The 19,656-nt window shown below is 39.3% G+C and overlaps 1 protein-coding gene across 1 annotated transcript; it reads right to left on the bottom strand.

The window, feature by feature from the left end:
- Positions 1 to 17,974: 17,974 nt before the first annotated feature.
- Positions 17,975 to 19,302, bottom strand: LOC121775741. The gene is made up of 4 exons (XM_042172778.1): positions 19,020 to 19,302; positions 18,772 to 18,976; positions 18,516 to 18,627; positions 17,975 to 18,460 (listed from the first exon to the last, which is right to left on the bottom strand). Exons 1-4 carry the CDS (start codon positions 19,300 to 19,302, stop codon positions 17,975 to 17,977), a joined length of 1,086 nt encoding a protein of 361 aa, XP_042028712.1.
- Positions 19,303 to 19,656: the final 354 nt, after the last annotated feature.

The raw sequence follows: 19,656 nt of genomic DNA, 5'->3' as shown, positions 1-19,656 counted from the left end.
CTTTCAACTTTAGAGTAAAAGTTTTGACTCAAAACTCAAAACATACTTGAACATCCGCTTTCATCTTTCATGTAAAACAAACAATCCATCGTTCCTCTTCACAACTTGCTTTTTTTTCAAACATCAGCAAATACTCTTCTCAACTTGAAATCGATCCCTCATGGAAAGATTCTACTTCGTCGTTATTATTAAAATTTTCTTCTCTCTTTCTCAAATTTTTTTTCTCATCTTCCTTTCTCCAAAGCTTTCTCATAAAAGTTTTTCTCACAAAAATATATTACCTCTTTCTTCGCGGTTGGGCGTGACGAGTTGTGGTGCTGAGTCATCGATGTTTATACCTTAGTCAATTAATACAAGGATAGATTTTGACTCAAAAGACTCTTGGGTCCAGAGCGGAAAGAAACCTGGCTCTGATACCAAACTGTCACTACCGTCCTTTAGGGTTAATAAATACGGGTAATCGTGATTAAAAGAATTTAATAATCAGACGAAGAGAACTAGGGTTTCGATAATGAGTTTGACCAACAATTAATATTCAAAGAAAATGACCAAGAGTTGACATTATCCAACAAAATCCCAAATATTCAATATCCAAACAATTTGAGTTGCAGGCCCAATAAATGGTAAGTAAAAGAAATGTCACAGCGGAAACGACCAAGAGAGAGAGAGAGTGACGTCATGTGTGAAGACACAACGACACTCATAATTCAAGGATAAACAATTCATTCTCCTATTTACTTGCTCAACACCACCATATTCTCGTCGCCGCTCAACCTGCACAAAAGGAAAACACATGCAGGGCTGAGTACTTAATATACTCAGTGGACACACGCCGAAAATAGTTGATAAAGTTATGTCATCCATACCATAGTGAACTCGAGTTTTACATTTAGAAAAGAAATATCATCGAGTATCACAAAAACAGCTTCATAGCCTGGCCAGGCAAAACAATCTCCCCACTTTCTCAACAACCAATCATTCACATCCTCTTACCATAGTGCGACGAAAGTGTGGCCACACTATTCGCCTACGAGACCGGCCGACTAGCTAGGACGACTCACGATCCCACCTGTGTACACAGCCTGATAGGGTTTGCGGCCCTACTCAGACCCGAATTCGTTTAACATAGCCCTATAGCCTAATGGAGCGAACTCACAAACTAGGCATCAGACAACAATCTCAACATAGCCCTATAGCCTAATGGAGCGAACTCACAAACTAGGCATCAGGCGAAAATCTCATCATCAAAGCAAACATGACATGACATAACAATTTAAACCACCCTTATTCCACCATAATCATACTTTTGAAAACGTAAAAGAGTTTAGTAAAAGAAAGCCCACCTCGACTGTTTAATTCTCAAGTACTTTGTTCCCATTAGTATCACGATTCACTTGCGAGAATTCCCCTTTAAAATTAGATAATAGATAAATCAACACACTTTTCACATAAATAAAAAATAAATGCATGCCTCCTAATTAAAGTTATTTATCTCTCGTTTTTTCGATTATTCGGCGGCCACTTGCGCCCATAATTCCTCCGTTGGCTCCTCGTATTTTCCACCACGATGTCAAATAAATTTCCAAAATTTATTTAAGCACATAACTGAATTATCGCAACTATTTCCCTTTGTTACGAAAAATTATATATTTTCTGGACTTGGGATGAATTATTCACGCTTCAAAATTATCCCAGGATTTAATTAAATAATTTGTTACGATTAAATATCGGCCCAAAACTTAATTATTTCCCCACCTTATATCTTCAGTTTAGTTAAGGAGCCCCAAATAAAATAAAAGAGAGCCCAAACTTAAATAAATCATCCAATTAATTTATTAAGCCCAATTTCCTTAAATAGAGCAAAGGCCTACTTTTTAAATCAAGGCCCAATTTTAACTCCCAAATTCCTTTGATTTTTTTTTCTTTTCATTTTTTTCTTTTGTACATTCTTTCTTTTTTTTTTTCTTTTTTGCACAACCAAATATCTCATTCAAACCACAAATGTCTTTGCACTTTTCACAAGTAAGTACACTACTTTTCTTTCTACCTTATCTCTCCAACTCGTTTCATAAGATATGAACTAACTTTCTCCAAGAGTGTATGAATATTCCCCCTTTATTTAGCTTCCAAAGAAAAAGGCTTTAAAGACTCAAAATGGCTAGCTAGGGAAAAATATTTTGAGTAAGGTCAATAATTTGGATATATAAAGTAGCTAAGAAGGATGGCCTAACGTCCTCTTTTATCATTTAAACACTTTGCAGACTTAAGCAGACTAGGAGCAAGTTCTAGAAACAAATACATGAATACAGAAAAATCACACAAGAAAGAAATTTATGGCTCAAGTCTCACAATGTATTAGCAAGATTCAAGGCAAACAAGCAATTCATTATTTATGCACATTTTCACTAAACCTTCAAATCAATGCATCAAGTCAACTCAATCAACACATAAACGAACTTTTAATCATAGGCAACTCAGTCTGATGTTCCTAAACATGAGTATTTCTAAATTTTCTATGTTATGGCCATGACAAGATTCACCTCGGGATTATTAAAAAAAACTAACAAAAAAAGCAAAAACAACTAAACTCACGGTCCACCACTTCATCCCCCCAAACTTATTCAAAACTACGTTAAGAATAAGTTTACAAAGTCTGTGGAGATGTGAGTAAACTAAGAAAACAAATCAAACTTAATAAAAAAAATACCAATGTTGGGTTGCCTCCCAACAAGCGCTTGGTTAACGTCTTTAGCTTGACGTTCTTTGAGGCTCATAAAATATCCCCCATTCTCGGGATTTTCTTTGGGATGCCTTATGTATCTACAATTTCGCAATGTGAGCATAGAATGAAGAAAATTATAGTAGAGTACAATGCATAACATGTGGCAATCCCCTAAACTTTAATCATATCAAGGCATAAAATATGCAAATCAAATTATCTACCTTAACATGATCATTTTTCATCCACCGTAATATTCTCTATCCCCCAATTAATTGCAAAAATTTTCAACAATAGACTAAGATCAAGCAAAAAAATTTAAGCTCTAGAAATATACACAATTCATGCAAGATAAAATAGCCTCGCAATGCTATGAACATGAACTATGTGTATCAACAATCAATAAAAGTGATATTCAATTTTCATCCAACAAGATCAACATACTCAAGCACACCCAACAATAATTAATTCCAAAAATCCAAGACTCACAAATTCATCATCCTCCATCAAACTCCAATCCAAACTTCCAATATATAAATCAACAAAAAGGCCATTCAAGGAAAAAATTCAAGATCAAAGCTCAGAAATTAAAACAGAACGTACCTTGTGTCGATTGAGAGCTAAGCACATGAATAATTGGTAGAGTACAAAGAATTTGCTTAAGTGATGTGAATTTGAAGTGTGTGTGAGTGATTTATGTGGAGAAAATAAAATAAAATAAAAATAAGGGGAAGGAGGTTCTAGTTTTTCTATTTTTTTTAAAGATTTTCTTGAAAAAAATACGAAGAATAAGAAGTTTTAACAAAAGGAAAAAGAAAAAAAAAAGAAAAGGAAAAAAAAATTCAAACGGAAAAGGAAAAAAGAGTTTAAAGAAAAGAATTTGTTCTTATTTTTTTTTTTAACTTAAGCTCTATGGAGAAAAACTTCAGCTCTACGGAGGAGAAAACTAAAGTTAAAAAAAAAAAACAAGAGAGCAAGCATATTTTATATCTCACTCACGCTCTACGAAGTAAATCAAATGTTGTAGCAGATAATTGCATCTTCCATAGGAGCGCAGAGTAATCCATTGTTGTGGTTCGTGCTCCTTGCAAAACAAATACAATAAAAACAATTAAAATAAAACTATACAAAATATTACACTCCAAATTAGTATTATCAACCGTTCTACAATATCAGCTTAAAGCAATAATATTCCCCGGCAACGGCGCCAAAAACTTGATGCACTATTTATTAGCACTAAAAATACCTGCAAGCATACAGGGTAGATCTAGTATAGCTAAAGGTCAGTACCGGATATCAAACACAGGGAATAAGATTGCAACTGACTACCATATACTAAGCGTCATATACTATCTAGAGACACGTAATTTTTAGGTTGATTAATTAAACTAGATTGAAAGAAATAAACAAAAAAAATGGAAAACATAAAAAGAAATAATACAAAGCAGGCTTAAGAATGTAGAATTTTAGGATCCAAAAACACAATCGACTTCCTTGAATTACGGTCTCTAGAGCTATTAAGTCGATCACAATTATAGATTAAACCCCCTCCCGGGGTGAGAAACCTGTAGATTAGGTGATAGGATTGAAGTCCCCTTCTAACCCTTAAACCCCTAACTCCTAAAAGCATATACGATCAAAGACCTCACTCAAAACCTCAACTCTCCCGAGTTCTATTGAATTAAGGTGTGAATTATCCCTTTTTCCAAGTCAATTATTTCGTCTCCCGAGTATTCTAATCAACTCTAACATGTATTCAAGAGGTAGCTAATCAATTGAACATAGAAAGCACCAGATAAATCAAATAACTGCAAGAGCTAACAAGAAAAATCAATCGAATATCTATACCAAAAATTCTACAAAAGATGTTCTACTCATAGACAAGTAAAAACTACAATTAAAGTATGAGACATGAAAGAAATTGATAAAATCCAAGGTTGAATCTTCAATCTTCAGTCTTCTCTTGCCTGGATCTGCAGAGCTCCGCTCCAATGGAAGATGGATGAATTATGTGTGTATTATGGAATGGAAAGAGGTGTAGAGATGGAAAAGGATTGGAGACTCTGAGATGAAGATTATGAATTAGGTTCAGAGGTATTTATAGGTTGGAAAAAGGTTTGTTTATGATAAATTTTGTGCCTACAAGAAATAGGAGAGATTTGGTTTCACAATATAATAATTTCTTTTCTTCCGTGAATTTCCGCCTAATTTCCGCCATATTTTGACTGCACTGCGCGATATTTGTAAAATGGCCATAACTTTCTCCACAAAACTCCGATTTAGATGTTTAAGGTATCCACACGAAGGTCTTTCGAAGACGAAGAGACTGGTATCTAGTACGCACTGATTGGACTTCAAAATCGCTTCCAGAATGGGCTCGAACAGAGGCTGCTGCACTTTGGCCTTTTTTCCACCTTTTTCTATCTTTTTCTATCATTTAGACCATCCACAATAGGCGCCCAGCGACCGCCCAGCCGAGCGCCGGCGCTGGGCGGTTCGCTGGGCGGTCTATTGCAGCCGCCCAGCGGCTGAGTGGAGAGAGAAACCGCGCAGCGCTGGGCGGTTATGTGGCGCTGGGCGGTCCGTTCGGCGCTATTGCAGCGCCCGGATAGCCCAGCGCACCGCCTAGCGCGAAAATTAATTTTTTTTTTCCGAAACACTATATATACGCGCTTTGCTCGTCATTTTCATTCGCACTACTTGTTTTAACGAGTACTCTCTCTATCTTAATTTCTGTTCAAGATCAACAACGGGAAATGGATCTCAACAACGAGCCTAGTTCCGGGAGTAGCAGGTCACAAACTCCGACGATCCCTGTGGGAAGTGGATGGGGTCAGGTGCCCGGGTACTACAACATGTACCCGTGGCAGCAGATGATGCCTGGGGCCCCAATGGGGGGGAGTCCGCCGGGGGGGTTTCTGCCGATACCGGGGTGGGTACCCGGGATGCAGATGATGCCCGGGGGAGCACCGGCGACACAGTGGACTCCGGGGGTCATACCGGCGACATAGTGGACTCCGGGGGTCGTACCGGCTACACAGGGGACTCCGGGGGTCATACCGGCTACACAGGGGACTCCTGGGGGGTCCCCGGCGACGGCGGGGGATGTCTATCGCCCCAGTTTTGATTTTTCGACTGGGTCTTCGCACACATCGACCCAAACACCCTTGGGGTTTGATAGTTTCTCCTTAGATGAGTTGGGGTTTGATACTCTCGGAGCTCTGGAGACTCTAGTTCAAGGGGGGGGGGGGGGCAGTGCCGGGGCGTGGCGCCCCAAAGAAGAAGGGCAAGAAGAAGGTCGGTGAGTCGTCGCAGCCGGGTGAGGAGGAGGTACGGAGGAGGTGGACGGACGACGAGAACGTCGCGCTCAGCAAGGCGTGGGTGAGTGTTTGCGACGATCCTCTCGTTTCGAACGAGCAAAGGATCGTCAACATGTGGGGCAAGATAGCAGCAGCCTACCAGAGATTTTACCCGGATGGGAGGCCCCGCAACGGGGAGGATTGCCGGAAGGGCTGGAACCGAATCAGGGCGGCGGTCTCCCGATTTTCGGGTTTGTACACCAACGCACTCCGCATGATGAGCAGTGGCCAAACGGAGGATGACTGCAGGAGAATAGCGGAGAAAGCCTTCCCACTGAAGGGTTTATACAAGGACTTCACCTACTGGAACTGCTATCTTGTACTGAGCGAGTCCGAGAAGTTCCGAGTAGGTGTCGACTCTGGCTGGCTGAAGAAGCAACGACTGAACTACACCGGCGATTACAGCGGCAGCAGCGGAGGTTCCCACGACCTCCCCGAGACGACGCAGGAGTTCCCCCACGCCGCGTTCGGTCGGTGGCCGACCTCGCCCGATTGGTCGCAAGCGCGCTCAGCAGGCGGCGAGAGGGAATGCCGGGGCTTCCCAGGAGGTCCAGTCGGCATCCCCCCTTGGCCAATCCACCCAGGAGCTCAAATTCTTCGCTCGCGCCCAAACGCGCGCTCAGTTGATCAAGACGATGGCCGAATGGCGGGTGGCGACGGATCCCATGGAGAAGAGCGTGCTTCAAACCTTGCTCATGAGCCTGCAGGACGAGTTGGAGGCTATACGGAGGGAGACTGGTGGCGGCGGCAGCGGCGTAGGCGGCGGAGGCGACGGCGATGGTGGCGACGGAGGCGACAGCAACGGAGGCGACGGCGACGGAGACGAGGAGTGAATTGTCACTCTTTTTTATTAATGTATTTTTTTTAAAAATTAATGTACTTTTTTTAAATTATTGTACTTTTAAAAATTTTAATAGTATTATTAAACTTTTCCCGTATATGTCTCGTAAATTAAATTTCGCATATTGTGTGATTGTTAATTATTTCATTTTGTATATATTTGTTAATAGTGATGTGGATATTATGTGGCTAGGCTATGGCTGGGTTATTGCTGGGCTATTTGCTTGTTTTGATGATGTGGCAGGAGGATTTTTAGTGCTGCTAATGTGGCAGTGGCTAGGCTATGGCTGGGCTATTGCTGGGCTATTCCTATTGTGGATGGCCTTATCAACAAACACGTCAAAAATACCAAATGTATAACATATGCAATTTAAGAACATAATTTGCATGATTGACATTTAAAACGAGTCAAATCTAGTCCTTAAAAACATGCAAAATCTGTGTTTGTCAATATCTAATTAAGATTTGAATTAATGTCGATTTATGACCAAGTAAACAGAGAAAATATTTAATTAGATTAGTTTAATTAACAGTCCATTATATTTTATTTTAAATTGTGCAGTCCATTATTTATTTATCACGGACTGGATTATTTATCCCATTTATTCGATCCAGCTCACGAATTGAGTCCAATATATTTATTCCTCACGAAAATGAATTATTTTAAATTCGCGCAGTAATTTATTTCACAATACTCTAGTCCAGCGACAAATTCCACTTAACAATAAATTCACGGACCCTCGCAATATTAATTGCATTAAATGCAAGTACGTTATAGTTCCAAAAAAAAATTAGGTTTAGAAAAACGGTGCGTTACAACTAGTATGAAACAGATGGAGTACTTTATCAATTTCTCATTAAATTTTGTATCGTTCACAAATAGAATTATTTTTTAGGATGAAGTACAAGATTTTTGATAAAAATAAATAGATTTCATTATTGGTCCATAAACTAATCACCCTTCATTTATATGCTCTCTCTGTCCACAAAAAATAGTCTCATGTGTGGATGGCATGAGTTTCGATGAAAAATTAATAAAGTAAGATAAAAGAAGAAAAAATAGGCAAAGTAAGAGAGATACGGAGAAAAAATTGGTAAAGTAAGAGAAATATGGAAAACAGTAAGTAAAGTATATGAACGAAAGGTGAAAAAGTGGATAAAGTATGACAGAAAAACTTTTATTTTTAGAAATGAGACTATTTTTTTTGTGGATATCCTAAAATGACAAGATGAGACTATGTTTCGTCAGATTTCTTCAGATCTTTGTCTGACTTCAGAGCTCTTAGATGTGCAATGAAGAAATAGATAATAATATATGATGGGATAACAGATTGAATGGATCATAAATAAATTCTAATAATGGATTACTATAATAGGTTATATAGCTATATGCCGATCTGTAAAGTAAAGAGAATTCATAAATTCTTGGACAATTATATATGAGTCAAAGTAGACATAGTTATAGTTTGGAGGAGACTAAGATATGATAGAATTTGAATCTCATAAGATATATTTTCAATAGGGAAAAGATTGAGTTTCTAAAGGCAAAAATATCCTCGAAATAGGACAAAAGAGCAAATCTTGCACGTAGACAGAGGTCGTGTGCGATGCACGGGTGCATATTGCTCTCGAATAGGCTTTGAAAGTTGGCTCCTCACGTCCACATGGGTCACACGGGTAGTTCTCCAAGAGGCATGGGTTGTGTGGCTCTTGGATGCGCAAACTCGCGTGGCCCCAATCCGCACTGGTCATGCGAGAAAGCAATGACGGATCCAGGAATTCAAAATGGTAGGGTCGGACAAGAGAATTAATGTAATAATATTTAAATATACATAAAATAGTCCTCCCTCCGTCATATAATAAATGTCATACTTTTCTTTTTAGTTTGTCCGACAAAAGATGTCACATTTCATTTTTTGAAAAAAGTTATATCTTACATTAATATAAATATAATATTTTCTTCCTCCATCTAACACACAAAACAACATATCCTAAAATCACGTGTCATTCTTCAAGTGTGTCATCTATTATAGGACAGAGAGAGTAATAAAAATACATTACAAATAAAATATCTCTATTTTATATTAAGCGTGACAATTGACTTCTACGAGTATTCATATTTTGAAACTAACTAAAAGTTATTTCATTGGAAATAGTTACGAATATATCTTTTAGTCGTTGTTCGTATTCAACATCTTCGTTGTCGCATGTTCAAATCTTTCTGCTCGAAGAAATATTTCAGGCTCTTGTGGTCCGTAAAGATTTCACATCGAACTCCGTAGAGATGGTGCCTCCAAATCTTTAGGGCATGCACTACTGCTGCTAGATCCAAGTCGTGGGTTGGGTAGTTCAACTCATGCGGTCTCAATTGTCGTGACGCTTAGGCAATCACTTTGTTGTTCTGCATCAACACGCATCCTGGTCCCACCTTTGAATCATCGGTGCAGACTACGTAGTTCACTCCAGGCTCCGGCACAGCTAACACTGGCGCGGTGGTCAATTTCTCCTTCAAGAGTTGAAAACTTGCCTCAACTTTGGCGGGATCCACTTGGGTTCCTTCTGCCGATACAATGTGTCCAAGAAAGTTTACTTCTTTCAGCCAAAATTCACACTTTCTAAATTTGGCGTATAGCTTCTCGGTCCTCAACGTCTCCAAAGCGATTCGTAGATGCTCCTCGTGCTCCTTCCCGTTCTTCGACTAGACTAGGACGTCATCTATGAGGACCAAAATGAATTTATCCAAGTACGGATGGAATTCCCGGTTCATCAAGTCCATGAATACCGCATGTGCATTCGTTAGACCGAACGGCATCACAACGAACTCATAGTGACCATATCTTGTATCAAATGCGGTCTTCGGTATGTCCTCCTTTCGAACTCTCAGTTGGTGATATCCGAACCTTAAGTCCATCTTTGAAAACACGCCGGCTCCTCGGAGTTGGTCAAACAGGTCATCTATCCTCGGCAGTGGATACTCGTTCTTGAGAGTCAATTTGTTCAACTCTCTATAGTTGATACACATTCTCATCGACCCATCCTTTTTCTTGACGAAAAGCACCGGTGTGCCCCACGGTGAGACACTAGGCCTAACGAATCGTAGGTCCATGAGCTCTTCAAGTTGTATCTTGAGTTTCTCCGACTCTTTAGGCGCCATTCGATACGGTGCCTTAGACACAGGTGCGGCTCCTGGTTCGAGGTTGATTGTAAACTCCACTTGTCGATCTGGTGGCGGTCCAGGTAACGCTTCGGGAAAAACGTCTGAAAATTCTCGCACAACAGCGACGTCTTCCACTTTCCTTTCCTCCATCTCCTCTCCGTGGAGATAAATGAGATATGCAGGACGCCCTTTCTTCATCATTGCGGTAGCTTGAAGTGCAGAGATTATAGCGGTTCGCCAGTTCATCAAGATTCCATGGTACACAATGGGTTCCTTTCCCTGGAGCTTGTAGAGATATTTGTCTCTCCTTACAACGAATCGTCGCAAAATTCGCGGTCAACCAATCCATCCCTAAAATTACGTCGATATCTCCCATCGCCATAACTTGCGGATCATGAGCGACAAACTTAAGGTTTCCCATAACGATTTCTATGTTCAAGCATGTTCGAGAGATTTCTATTGTCCCACCCACTGGTGAAGACACTACCATCTTATGTTCAGATTTGCTAACATGCAAGCTCAATGTATTCACACACAAATCAGATACGAATGAATGCGATGCACCCGTATCAAACAACACAACGACAGGAGTGTCGAAAATTTCGTCCATACTTGTCAGGTTTCCTTTTTCTCGATCTCCTTGCTCCATCTTCGGTTGTTTTTGTTCCAACGCGTACGTTCTAGCTGGAGACGATCTTGAGTGGGTTGTTGTTGACGTGACAGCTGGTCGCGATTTCCCTTCGATTCACTCTGCGGTGTCCTTGATTGTTGACGGGATCCTTGATCGTTCTGCCACGATCCCGATCCTCCCTTCTTGCTCGGACACTCCCTAGAGAATTGACCATTCCCTCCGCATTTGTAACACTTGGTAACGTTTTGATGCCGACATTCTCCGAAGTGATACTTAGAGCACACGTTGCACTGTGGTGCCCTGGATCGGTAGTCTCCTCTCTGACTAGAAGTATGTTGTCCTCCTCCGTGTTGAGATCGATGCTAACTCGACTGGTACCGTTTTCCGTCGTATGGAGTCTGAGAATCATCCCACTTCCTTTTCTCCCGGGAGTGGTGTGTCATTTTTGAGCATGTCTGACTATAGAAACTTATTCCTTGTGTATATTCGAGTCGACTACTGCATTTCCCTACCGTCTAGTATCAAGGATTCAAAATTTGACCCAACAGTCTTACTTGGATATGAACAGATTTCAAATTGTTGCAACACTGCTAAGGATGTCTTTAGTCGGGAAGGCTCCAAAATTAATCAAGGAAACAAGAACAACAATGCAATGATTGAGTTTCATTGGACTCAACCCGTCCATTCTGAGAATTAAATGGTTTAGAGGTATCAAATAAAACCCATAGAGCTTTGAGAATTTACTTCTGATGAGAGCTCGGAAGAACATGAGATAGGTCATGGAAACAAGATGAAACTGCAAAAATTCTCAAATTCCATAGCCGACTGCTAGATCACAATTTGCAAAATTCCGGACAGCAATGAAGGATATCGTTCAAACATGTCAAGGCCTAAAATAATCAGTCGCGGCAGGATTTAGAAACATGGACAAATGTCATGAAGTAGTACAAATGATGGTTCAACAACATCAGGTTATTGGAAAAGATGAAATCACATCAATGGGTTCGCGGGTTTGTTAAAGACAACTCAAAGTGAATGGAACTTTTCAGAAATTTAACACGATCAACCCATTAAGGAAGAAGAGAATATGATAGCCTTAACTTGGTGTTGCAGAAAGAAAAATCGTTGAGTATGAAACAATATATGTAGTGAAACTGAGCTAAAAAGAATTTCACTTCTGCAAGAAAGAACTTGTCACATACATGGTTACAAAATAAAGAGGTGAACCAGTAGTTCCAAGAATAATATTCCATTCTTTGAAGATAACATGTCTGGAGGTGTGATCATACTGAAGGTCATAACTGCAAACAACCTTAGGAATGAAGTTCAATGACGGAAGTTGATAAGGTCAAAATATTGTCTTTATGAATGATGAATCAAAGGAGACTACTCAATCAAGCTATCCAACGTTACAAAGGCGAACACAAACTTTCGAGATAAGTGAGTCATGACTCGATATAGGGAAGAAAAAAAAATAATGGACATTACTTGCAAAGTGGGAGTCAACCAAGGTGTTTAAATAGACAAGGGCTCACGTTTATTCAAAACATCCCGAAAGGAACTTAGAATCCAAGTAAGTACTATTGAAAGTAAAACGTTCATTCTAGCTACGAGGGTCGCACTCCCTCGCACATTTTCACGAGCCTGAACATGGTAACATCGTTCTATGAAATCGTGGATTCCAAGTTGAGATTCATCATATCGTTGAAATTAATAACTATTTTTGATGGTCACATCTTCAAAGTCTTCATGCCATGCCACGTAGTTTTCGAAATGCATTGCCATTGCGCACGTGGTTTTAAAGTGTCGTAAACGTCGTCTTACTTGTGTCGCATCGCCACTTTGGCATGGTATGCAAGACTGCATAGTTTTAATAGATCTTAGGTATGATCTCGCCATTGTGAGGATACACCAAAGTTCAAAATATATACTTTCGTTGGTTTTATCACTCAGGAAAGTGATATTGCAGTTGTCAACTTACAACTAAGTTCTAGCACGTTCAGTCTGGCCTACCTCGTAGGCACTATATAATTTCAAATATAGCTTGAAGTCTCGTACTTCAACGTATATTTGATCATTACCTAACTCAAGCTTCATATGGCTCCTACGTTCGCAACGAAGTTCAAAAGTTCCACATTTCACTTTAATAGTGGTTCTCCATAATACCTCATACTTCATCGGTCATAAATTTTCACCACATAAACGTCATCCATATATTGCACAATCAACACATTTATTCGTATAAATCATTTGGCGTTCCATAGCATAACAAACATCGTACATTAATATATGTGAATAGCAACACTCAGTCAATCAATCATCCATGGAATCGCATTTCATAAATCATGCAGTTCATGCTCATCTGTATCACAATCACAACTCGCAACTACACGCGTATCATGCTTTGCATTTCACAGTTTCATAGTCATGAAATTTTAACCGCCTATGCATAAAATTTTGTCGTTCCTGGTAGCAACATGTATTTTCTTCAAGTAAATTTTGCAGTTTCGTGGACGTAATAGCAAATCTCAACATCAACCAATACAAGTTTACAATCATACTTCAATATCCAGCACATTCAACGCCATCATGCCTCACTGTTAAACAAAAGCAATTGTATAATCTCATAGTGTCTCCCGGTTCATATCTTCACAACATTTTCCAAAAGCCATAGTATTTACTTATTTCTCACAGGTGTTGTTTCATAGTATAATCAAGTAATCACACTCATACTTCACGTTTCACAATTCATGTAATTTTCAATCATTTAGAATTTCATCTATCCAAACTCATAGAAGTCCAATCACATATTCGCCGATTTTCCTTATCGGGGTGTGCATAACAGTATTCATCATTTTTGGCATAGTCGTATTAAGCAATTTCATATCCATGTATTTTCATCATCCCACACTTCCAAACAACATTTTCAAAGACGTCATATTATCTTCGATTCTCATCGAAATAATTTCATTTTCCACCAGAGGAATATCCCCATCACACTTTCCAACATTTCACAGGTTCAGATCAAACTTATCGAAACGCTTGTTACCTCATTCTTCGTGGTTGGGCGGAGACGAGTCGTGGTGTTGAGCCTTCTACGGTTATCAATTAGTAAATTTACACATGAATAAACTTTGACTCAACAAGGCTCTTGGGTCTAGAGCGGAAAGAACTGAGGCTTTGATACCAAACTGTCACGACCGCCCTTCTAGGGTATAATTAAATGCGGCGATCGTGACCTAACAGGACTTAAATGCGATCAAATAAAGGGGCTATGGTTTTATAAAAAGGGGTTTGACCAAGGAAATAAATGAACAATAAATCAAGAGAAGAGGGTCAGGGTGACGCTTTGACAGATGGACCAAAAGAGAAAACAATTATAATCATTGGTACTCAAGATAACAAAGGGTTCAACGTACTCCCAAACGTATCATGTCTTTAGATTCTAAACGGAACTCAAAATAGTGTCAAGATCAAACAATAAGTAAAACAGGTTATAGCGGAAGCATCCAAGAGAAGAGTTAAGTTATGTATGAAGACACAACGACACTCACAGATCAAAGATAAACAATTCATTCTTCAATTAACTTGCTCGACACCACCATACTATTGTCGTCGCTCAACCTACACATAGGGAAAACACATGCAGGGCTGAGTACTATAAAATACTCAGTGAGCTCATGCCGAAAATATTTTCAATAAAAGTATTATTTATCATGCTACACATAAGTAACCATCGGGGTTTAGCTTTAGAAAGGCCCGAGGCACTAAAAATAATTTCCCATTGCAAAAGTCGACTGATCAGTCATTTTCCCATAGACGTTAACCATATATGCCAATACATGACTTGGAATGTGGCCACAAACCAAGTCACTAGACCGGCCAGCCCGTACGCTAGCACACAGTCTACCATAGGTGTACACTAATCCAAGTAGGGTTTGCGGCCCTACGAGGACCCGAATTCGATTTAAATAATAGTGGCAAAAGCCACATCAGATAGGTACGTTAAAATTAAAATACCGCATGATAAATATAGTTGCATTCCCATCGATAAGATATTTAGGACATGGTCCTTATTTAAAAGAAAAGCCCACCTCGACGGCTTAGATCTCAAGTACGTTCTTCCCCTTGCTATCACGCTGAGAGCGCGAGTTATCACCTTTAAAATTTATGTGTATCATAAATCAGTCTCAATTATCGACTCAAAATCATGCATGTCCCCAACGTTTTCCTTTTCCCATCAATTCGTTTTTATCAACATAAGGAAACACACCATAGCATACATCAACGTACAACACATCACTACATCATAGGATGGGTTCCTTAACACATATGCATCATGTATATCATTCAAAGCTTAACAACATAGATTATCTTTGCATGACTTAAATCTGGCAGAAAAGCGCAGTCGTTTTGTAAAAGTCATTAAAAGTTCATCCGAACTCCGTTGGGGTTGAAATTTTTCCACAACCCAGTATACACATCAAAGGTCATCGAGTTAAAATTTCACATAAAAATCACATCCTTAGGTTGGTAAAATAAAAAACGAAACTCACTGGTCGAGAATACAAATTCTGACATAACTACGCAGTCGACTTCAAAAATTCGTTAAAAATTAATCTTTCGACCAAAAAGGCTGATATTCACACACAACACAGAAGACACCTTGAAGTTTACTCAGTGAAAATTCCGCACGAAAATAAGATCGTTTGCTCAGTCAAACATACGTCGGAATCTACTGTCCGAACACCACAGTTGTCATGCTTCCAAATTTTGAATTAGGGTTTATCAAATATTCATCCCAATATATATATTCATACTTCCAACACATAATCATGCTTCAAAAATATCTCGCCATCATGTTCTCATATATTCACATAGCATTCACCACAAATCATCCACAAGTTCACTCATAAACAACCTAAATGCATATACATATCCTTTTTTTCATGCAACCATCAATCCCACCCGATTAAATATTAGATCTACGATCTCTACACTTATTATATGCATGATGGAATCAAAATCAAGGTTTCAATGGAGAGGATGAGAAAAAGAAATTCAATTATACCTTTCTTGATCAAAAGCAATCGGTAGAAACAAAGTATAATCTTGATTCTTCAACAATTCTTGAGGCTTCAACTTAAATTCTTCTCAAAAGATGAAGAATTTATGGAGAAAAATAGAAGAAAAATTGGGAGAGAGTGGGGAGAGGAGAGTGGCGTGAGGGAGAGGGAGTAGGCGTATAGTTAGTGGGGTTAGGGTTAGGGTTTTCTCATGTATTTATAGAGATTAAGAATATAATCCCACAATCAAATAATTAGAGATTTGAGAAGATATGGGGGAAAGGGATTGGCGTGAAATCTGGGGAGAAATAAGAGGATTTTCGAATTCTAGGCTATTTAATTAGCCTATGAGTTAATTTGGTATTTCACGGAGTAGAATAAAATGCTACGGAGCAGAAAATAATAAATCCTCCCAATAAAAAGTGAGTAGGCGATTTTTATATATATTCTCCCACAAGGAATTAAATTCAAATCCTAATTTAAATAGAATACGGCAAGATCTCCTTAGATATGGTAAGATTTGCTAGGATGTTTATATTTATTCATGGAAGGGAATAAATAAGGGATCAAAATATATAATTAATAATTTCCTCCTCCCATAAATAGGAGAATTTCGAAATCTCCATGGTGTAAGGCATAGGTGTCCTTTTTCTCATGGAGAGAATAAGGAATAATCGGACTTTGGATTTAATTTGGATAAATATCCCAAGCAATTAATTAAATCCAAGGAAAAATAAGATTTCTTCTCCAATAATAACAGGGGTCGAAAATACCAAATGAATACTGATGCTCCTATTTAATCTCACTCATTCCTTAAGAAATAATTCGCCACAATATATTTCACCCCGCATAGATTATTCACACAACCACGTCACAATTTCAACCATTTTCACTTCCACCACATATTCTCAACACTTTGACCTTTCAATGACCACGTCATATGTTCCACATCTTTGACTATTCAACAGCCACGTCATATGCTCAACGGATTTGACTAATCAAATCAAATCTAAATTCCAAAACGCAATTAGGTCACACAGAAAACATGCATTTAATTCACTCATCATTTAATTCACATACTTCACGGCATTAAAAGCATTAAATGCAAAAATTTTATGCTTCGCAAATTAGGGTTCCGAAAGTGGGGCGTTACATCTCTAGTCACCATGACCTTCCCTTCAGGCAGGAGAACTCTGTATCCTTTGTAAGAGGAACTATATCCTAGGAAAATCCCTTTAACAGACCTAAATTGAAGTTTGTGGTTGTTATAGGGTCTAGTATAAGGAAAACATAAACAGCCAAAAATTTTGAGTGCTGAGTAGTCAGGTTTGGAGTGAAAAAAAGCCTCATATGGGGAAATGTTATTGATGATTTTGGATGGCATAAGATTAATGAGATAAACAGCTGTGACAAAGGAATCATCCCAGAATCTCTGTGGAAGATAAGACTGAGCTAACAAGGCTAGACCAGTTTCCACAATGTGTTTGTGTTTTCTCTCAACCAAACCATTTTGCTGTGGTGTGTATGGACATGATACTCTATGAACTACCCCACTCTCTTTCAGAAAAGGAACTAATCCCTCATACTCACCTCCCCAGATTGATTGAAGTATCTTAATTCTTGATCCTAGGAAGTTTTCACTCATAAGCTTGATCTGTTTAAAAACAACAGTGAGATCATTTTTATTTTTGAGTAAGTAAATCCAGGTGAATCTAGAAAAGTGGTCAACAAACGAGACATAGTAAGAATATCCATTTCTAGATTTAACTAGAGAAGGCCCCCAAAGATCACTATGAACAAGTTCCAGAGGTGCATTGCGTTGTGAGGCAGAATGTGGATATGGTAATCTATGAGCTTTAGACACACAACAAGGATAGCAAAGAGAAGTAGTTTCTATTGAATTATAAGGAATATTACAGCTGTTGAGAGCAAGTTTAACAACATCCAGAGTAGGATGTCCTAGTCTACTCTGCCATAAAGACAAGACTGAACTAGAAACTTGACTGGAACTACTGTTGGATTGCTTACTCAAGCTCAGGGAATGCACATCTGGACTCTCTGGAGTGGAGAAAGAGAAGGGGACAGGGCCACGCTTGATTGGAGTATGATCTACAGGAAATGATAAAGGCCTTTTTCAAGAGTTCCTTTGAGCACTATTTCCCTGGTGCTCAGGTCCTTGACAAAACAGAAACTTGGATGAAATTAAAAAAAGACAGAATTGTCTTGAGCAAATTTGGAAACACTGAGTAGATTCTTGGTGATATTAGGTACATGCAAAAGATTTTTGAGATGAAGCTTTCTAGAGAATTTAGTTGAGTGAGATTTAAAAACGCTTTCACCAATATTTGCAATATTAACAGTAGTTCCATTACCAAGAAAGAGATTCTTACCTCCTGTGTATTCAGTGCTTATGTTGAGATTGCTCAAGTCATTAGACACATGGTGTGTTGCCCCTGAGTCTGGATACCAGCTGGACGATGCATTTGATCCATAGCTGAACTCTGATGGAGTCCCAACAGAGAATGATGCTGAAGGAGACCTGGGCACTGACTGCACAAGATGAACTGAAGGATTGAAGAATCCTTGATTGTGTTGCTGTGGAGAACTTCCTCTGAACTGGATTTGAGGTGGTGTTTGCTCGAACCTATGCCAACATTTTGCTGCTGAATGGCCAGGTTTCTCACATAACTGACAGGTTTCTCACATAACTGACAGACAATCTTGTTATTTCCTCGACCAAAACCTCTGCCACCTCTTCCTCCTCTCTGAAATCTTCCTCCAAAACCTCTTCCATGTACTGCTTCAAATCTGTTGTTATTGAAATTTGGAGACTCCATCTTCTGTCCAGACTGCTGCTAGACAAGATTCAATGATGGTTGTGATCCATCTGAGCTAACAGAATTTGTTCTAGTTGACTCCATTCTTGACTCAAAGCTGAGCAGAAATTCACTAACGTCTCCAAGGCTCCAAGGATCTGATCTGGAAGTCACTGCACATACAGCAGGATCATAATCCTGCCCAAGTCCTCCAAGAATGTGGAGCACTTGTTCGGCTTCCGAGATTCTACAGCCCACTTAACCAAGCAAATCAATGTTCTCATCTTTCCTAGATAGTCAGTCATTGACATTCCATCTTTCTTCAAATTCTGCATTTGTTGTCGATATTGCATCACCTTAGCCATGGAGCGGCTTGCAAAGTTTGTCTCTAGAGCACACCATATGTCTCTAGCAGATCTGAGCCCTACTACCAAGGTTAGAGCATTTTCGAATAAGGAAGACAAGAGCCATCCAGCCACTCATGTAAGCTGGATTTGAAACCATAGACTCTCCATCTCGGTCTGGAATCAATTGTGGAGGGGGATCAGTGTCCCCTGTGATAAATCCTTCAAGGTCGTACCCATACACCGCAACATCAACTTGTTGTTGCCACATAAGAAAATTTCCATCACTTAGTTTAACCGAGATGGGGGGCAACTGAGAGAAAATTGGTGGCAGTGTTGCCACCAGAATAGTTTCATTGGCTTCTGCCATTTTTGAGTAGTAAAGGAAAAAGAACAAAAGGATCAAGAGCCCGGTTCAGTGGGATCCTGCTCTGATACCATGAAAGAAAGGTGTGGAAGCTATGGACACACACAGACTAGAGATATATTTGGAGAGAGAGCTCAAATTGGCATTTTTCATTACTTCAAAGGTAACCAAATGCAATACATATATACTACATTCCAACGACCTAAAACATTGTACTAATTTACTATAACAAACTCTGCAAGACATGTTTCTTCTTTAAACCGCGCAACACCACGTCGCGCCAAGTACACATGTGGTTCTCCATCTTAGCTGGCTTGTCGGCGGTTTCAACACGTGCGAGGTTGATCATTGGCTCCT

This window comes from Salvia splendens, chromosome 2, assembly GCF_004379255.2.
Source record: "Salvia splendens isolate huo1 chromosome 2, SspV2, whole genome shotgun sequence".
NCBI classification, from domain to species: domain Eukaryota; kingdom Viridiplantae; phylum Streptophyta; class Magnoliopsida; order Lamiales; family Lamiaceae; genus Salvia; species Salvia splendens.
This window is presented reverse-complemented; position numbering and strand designations above follow the sequence as displayed.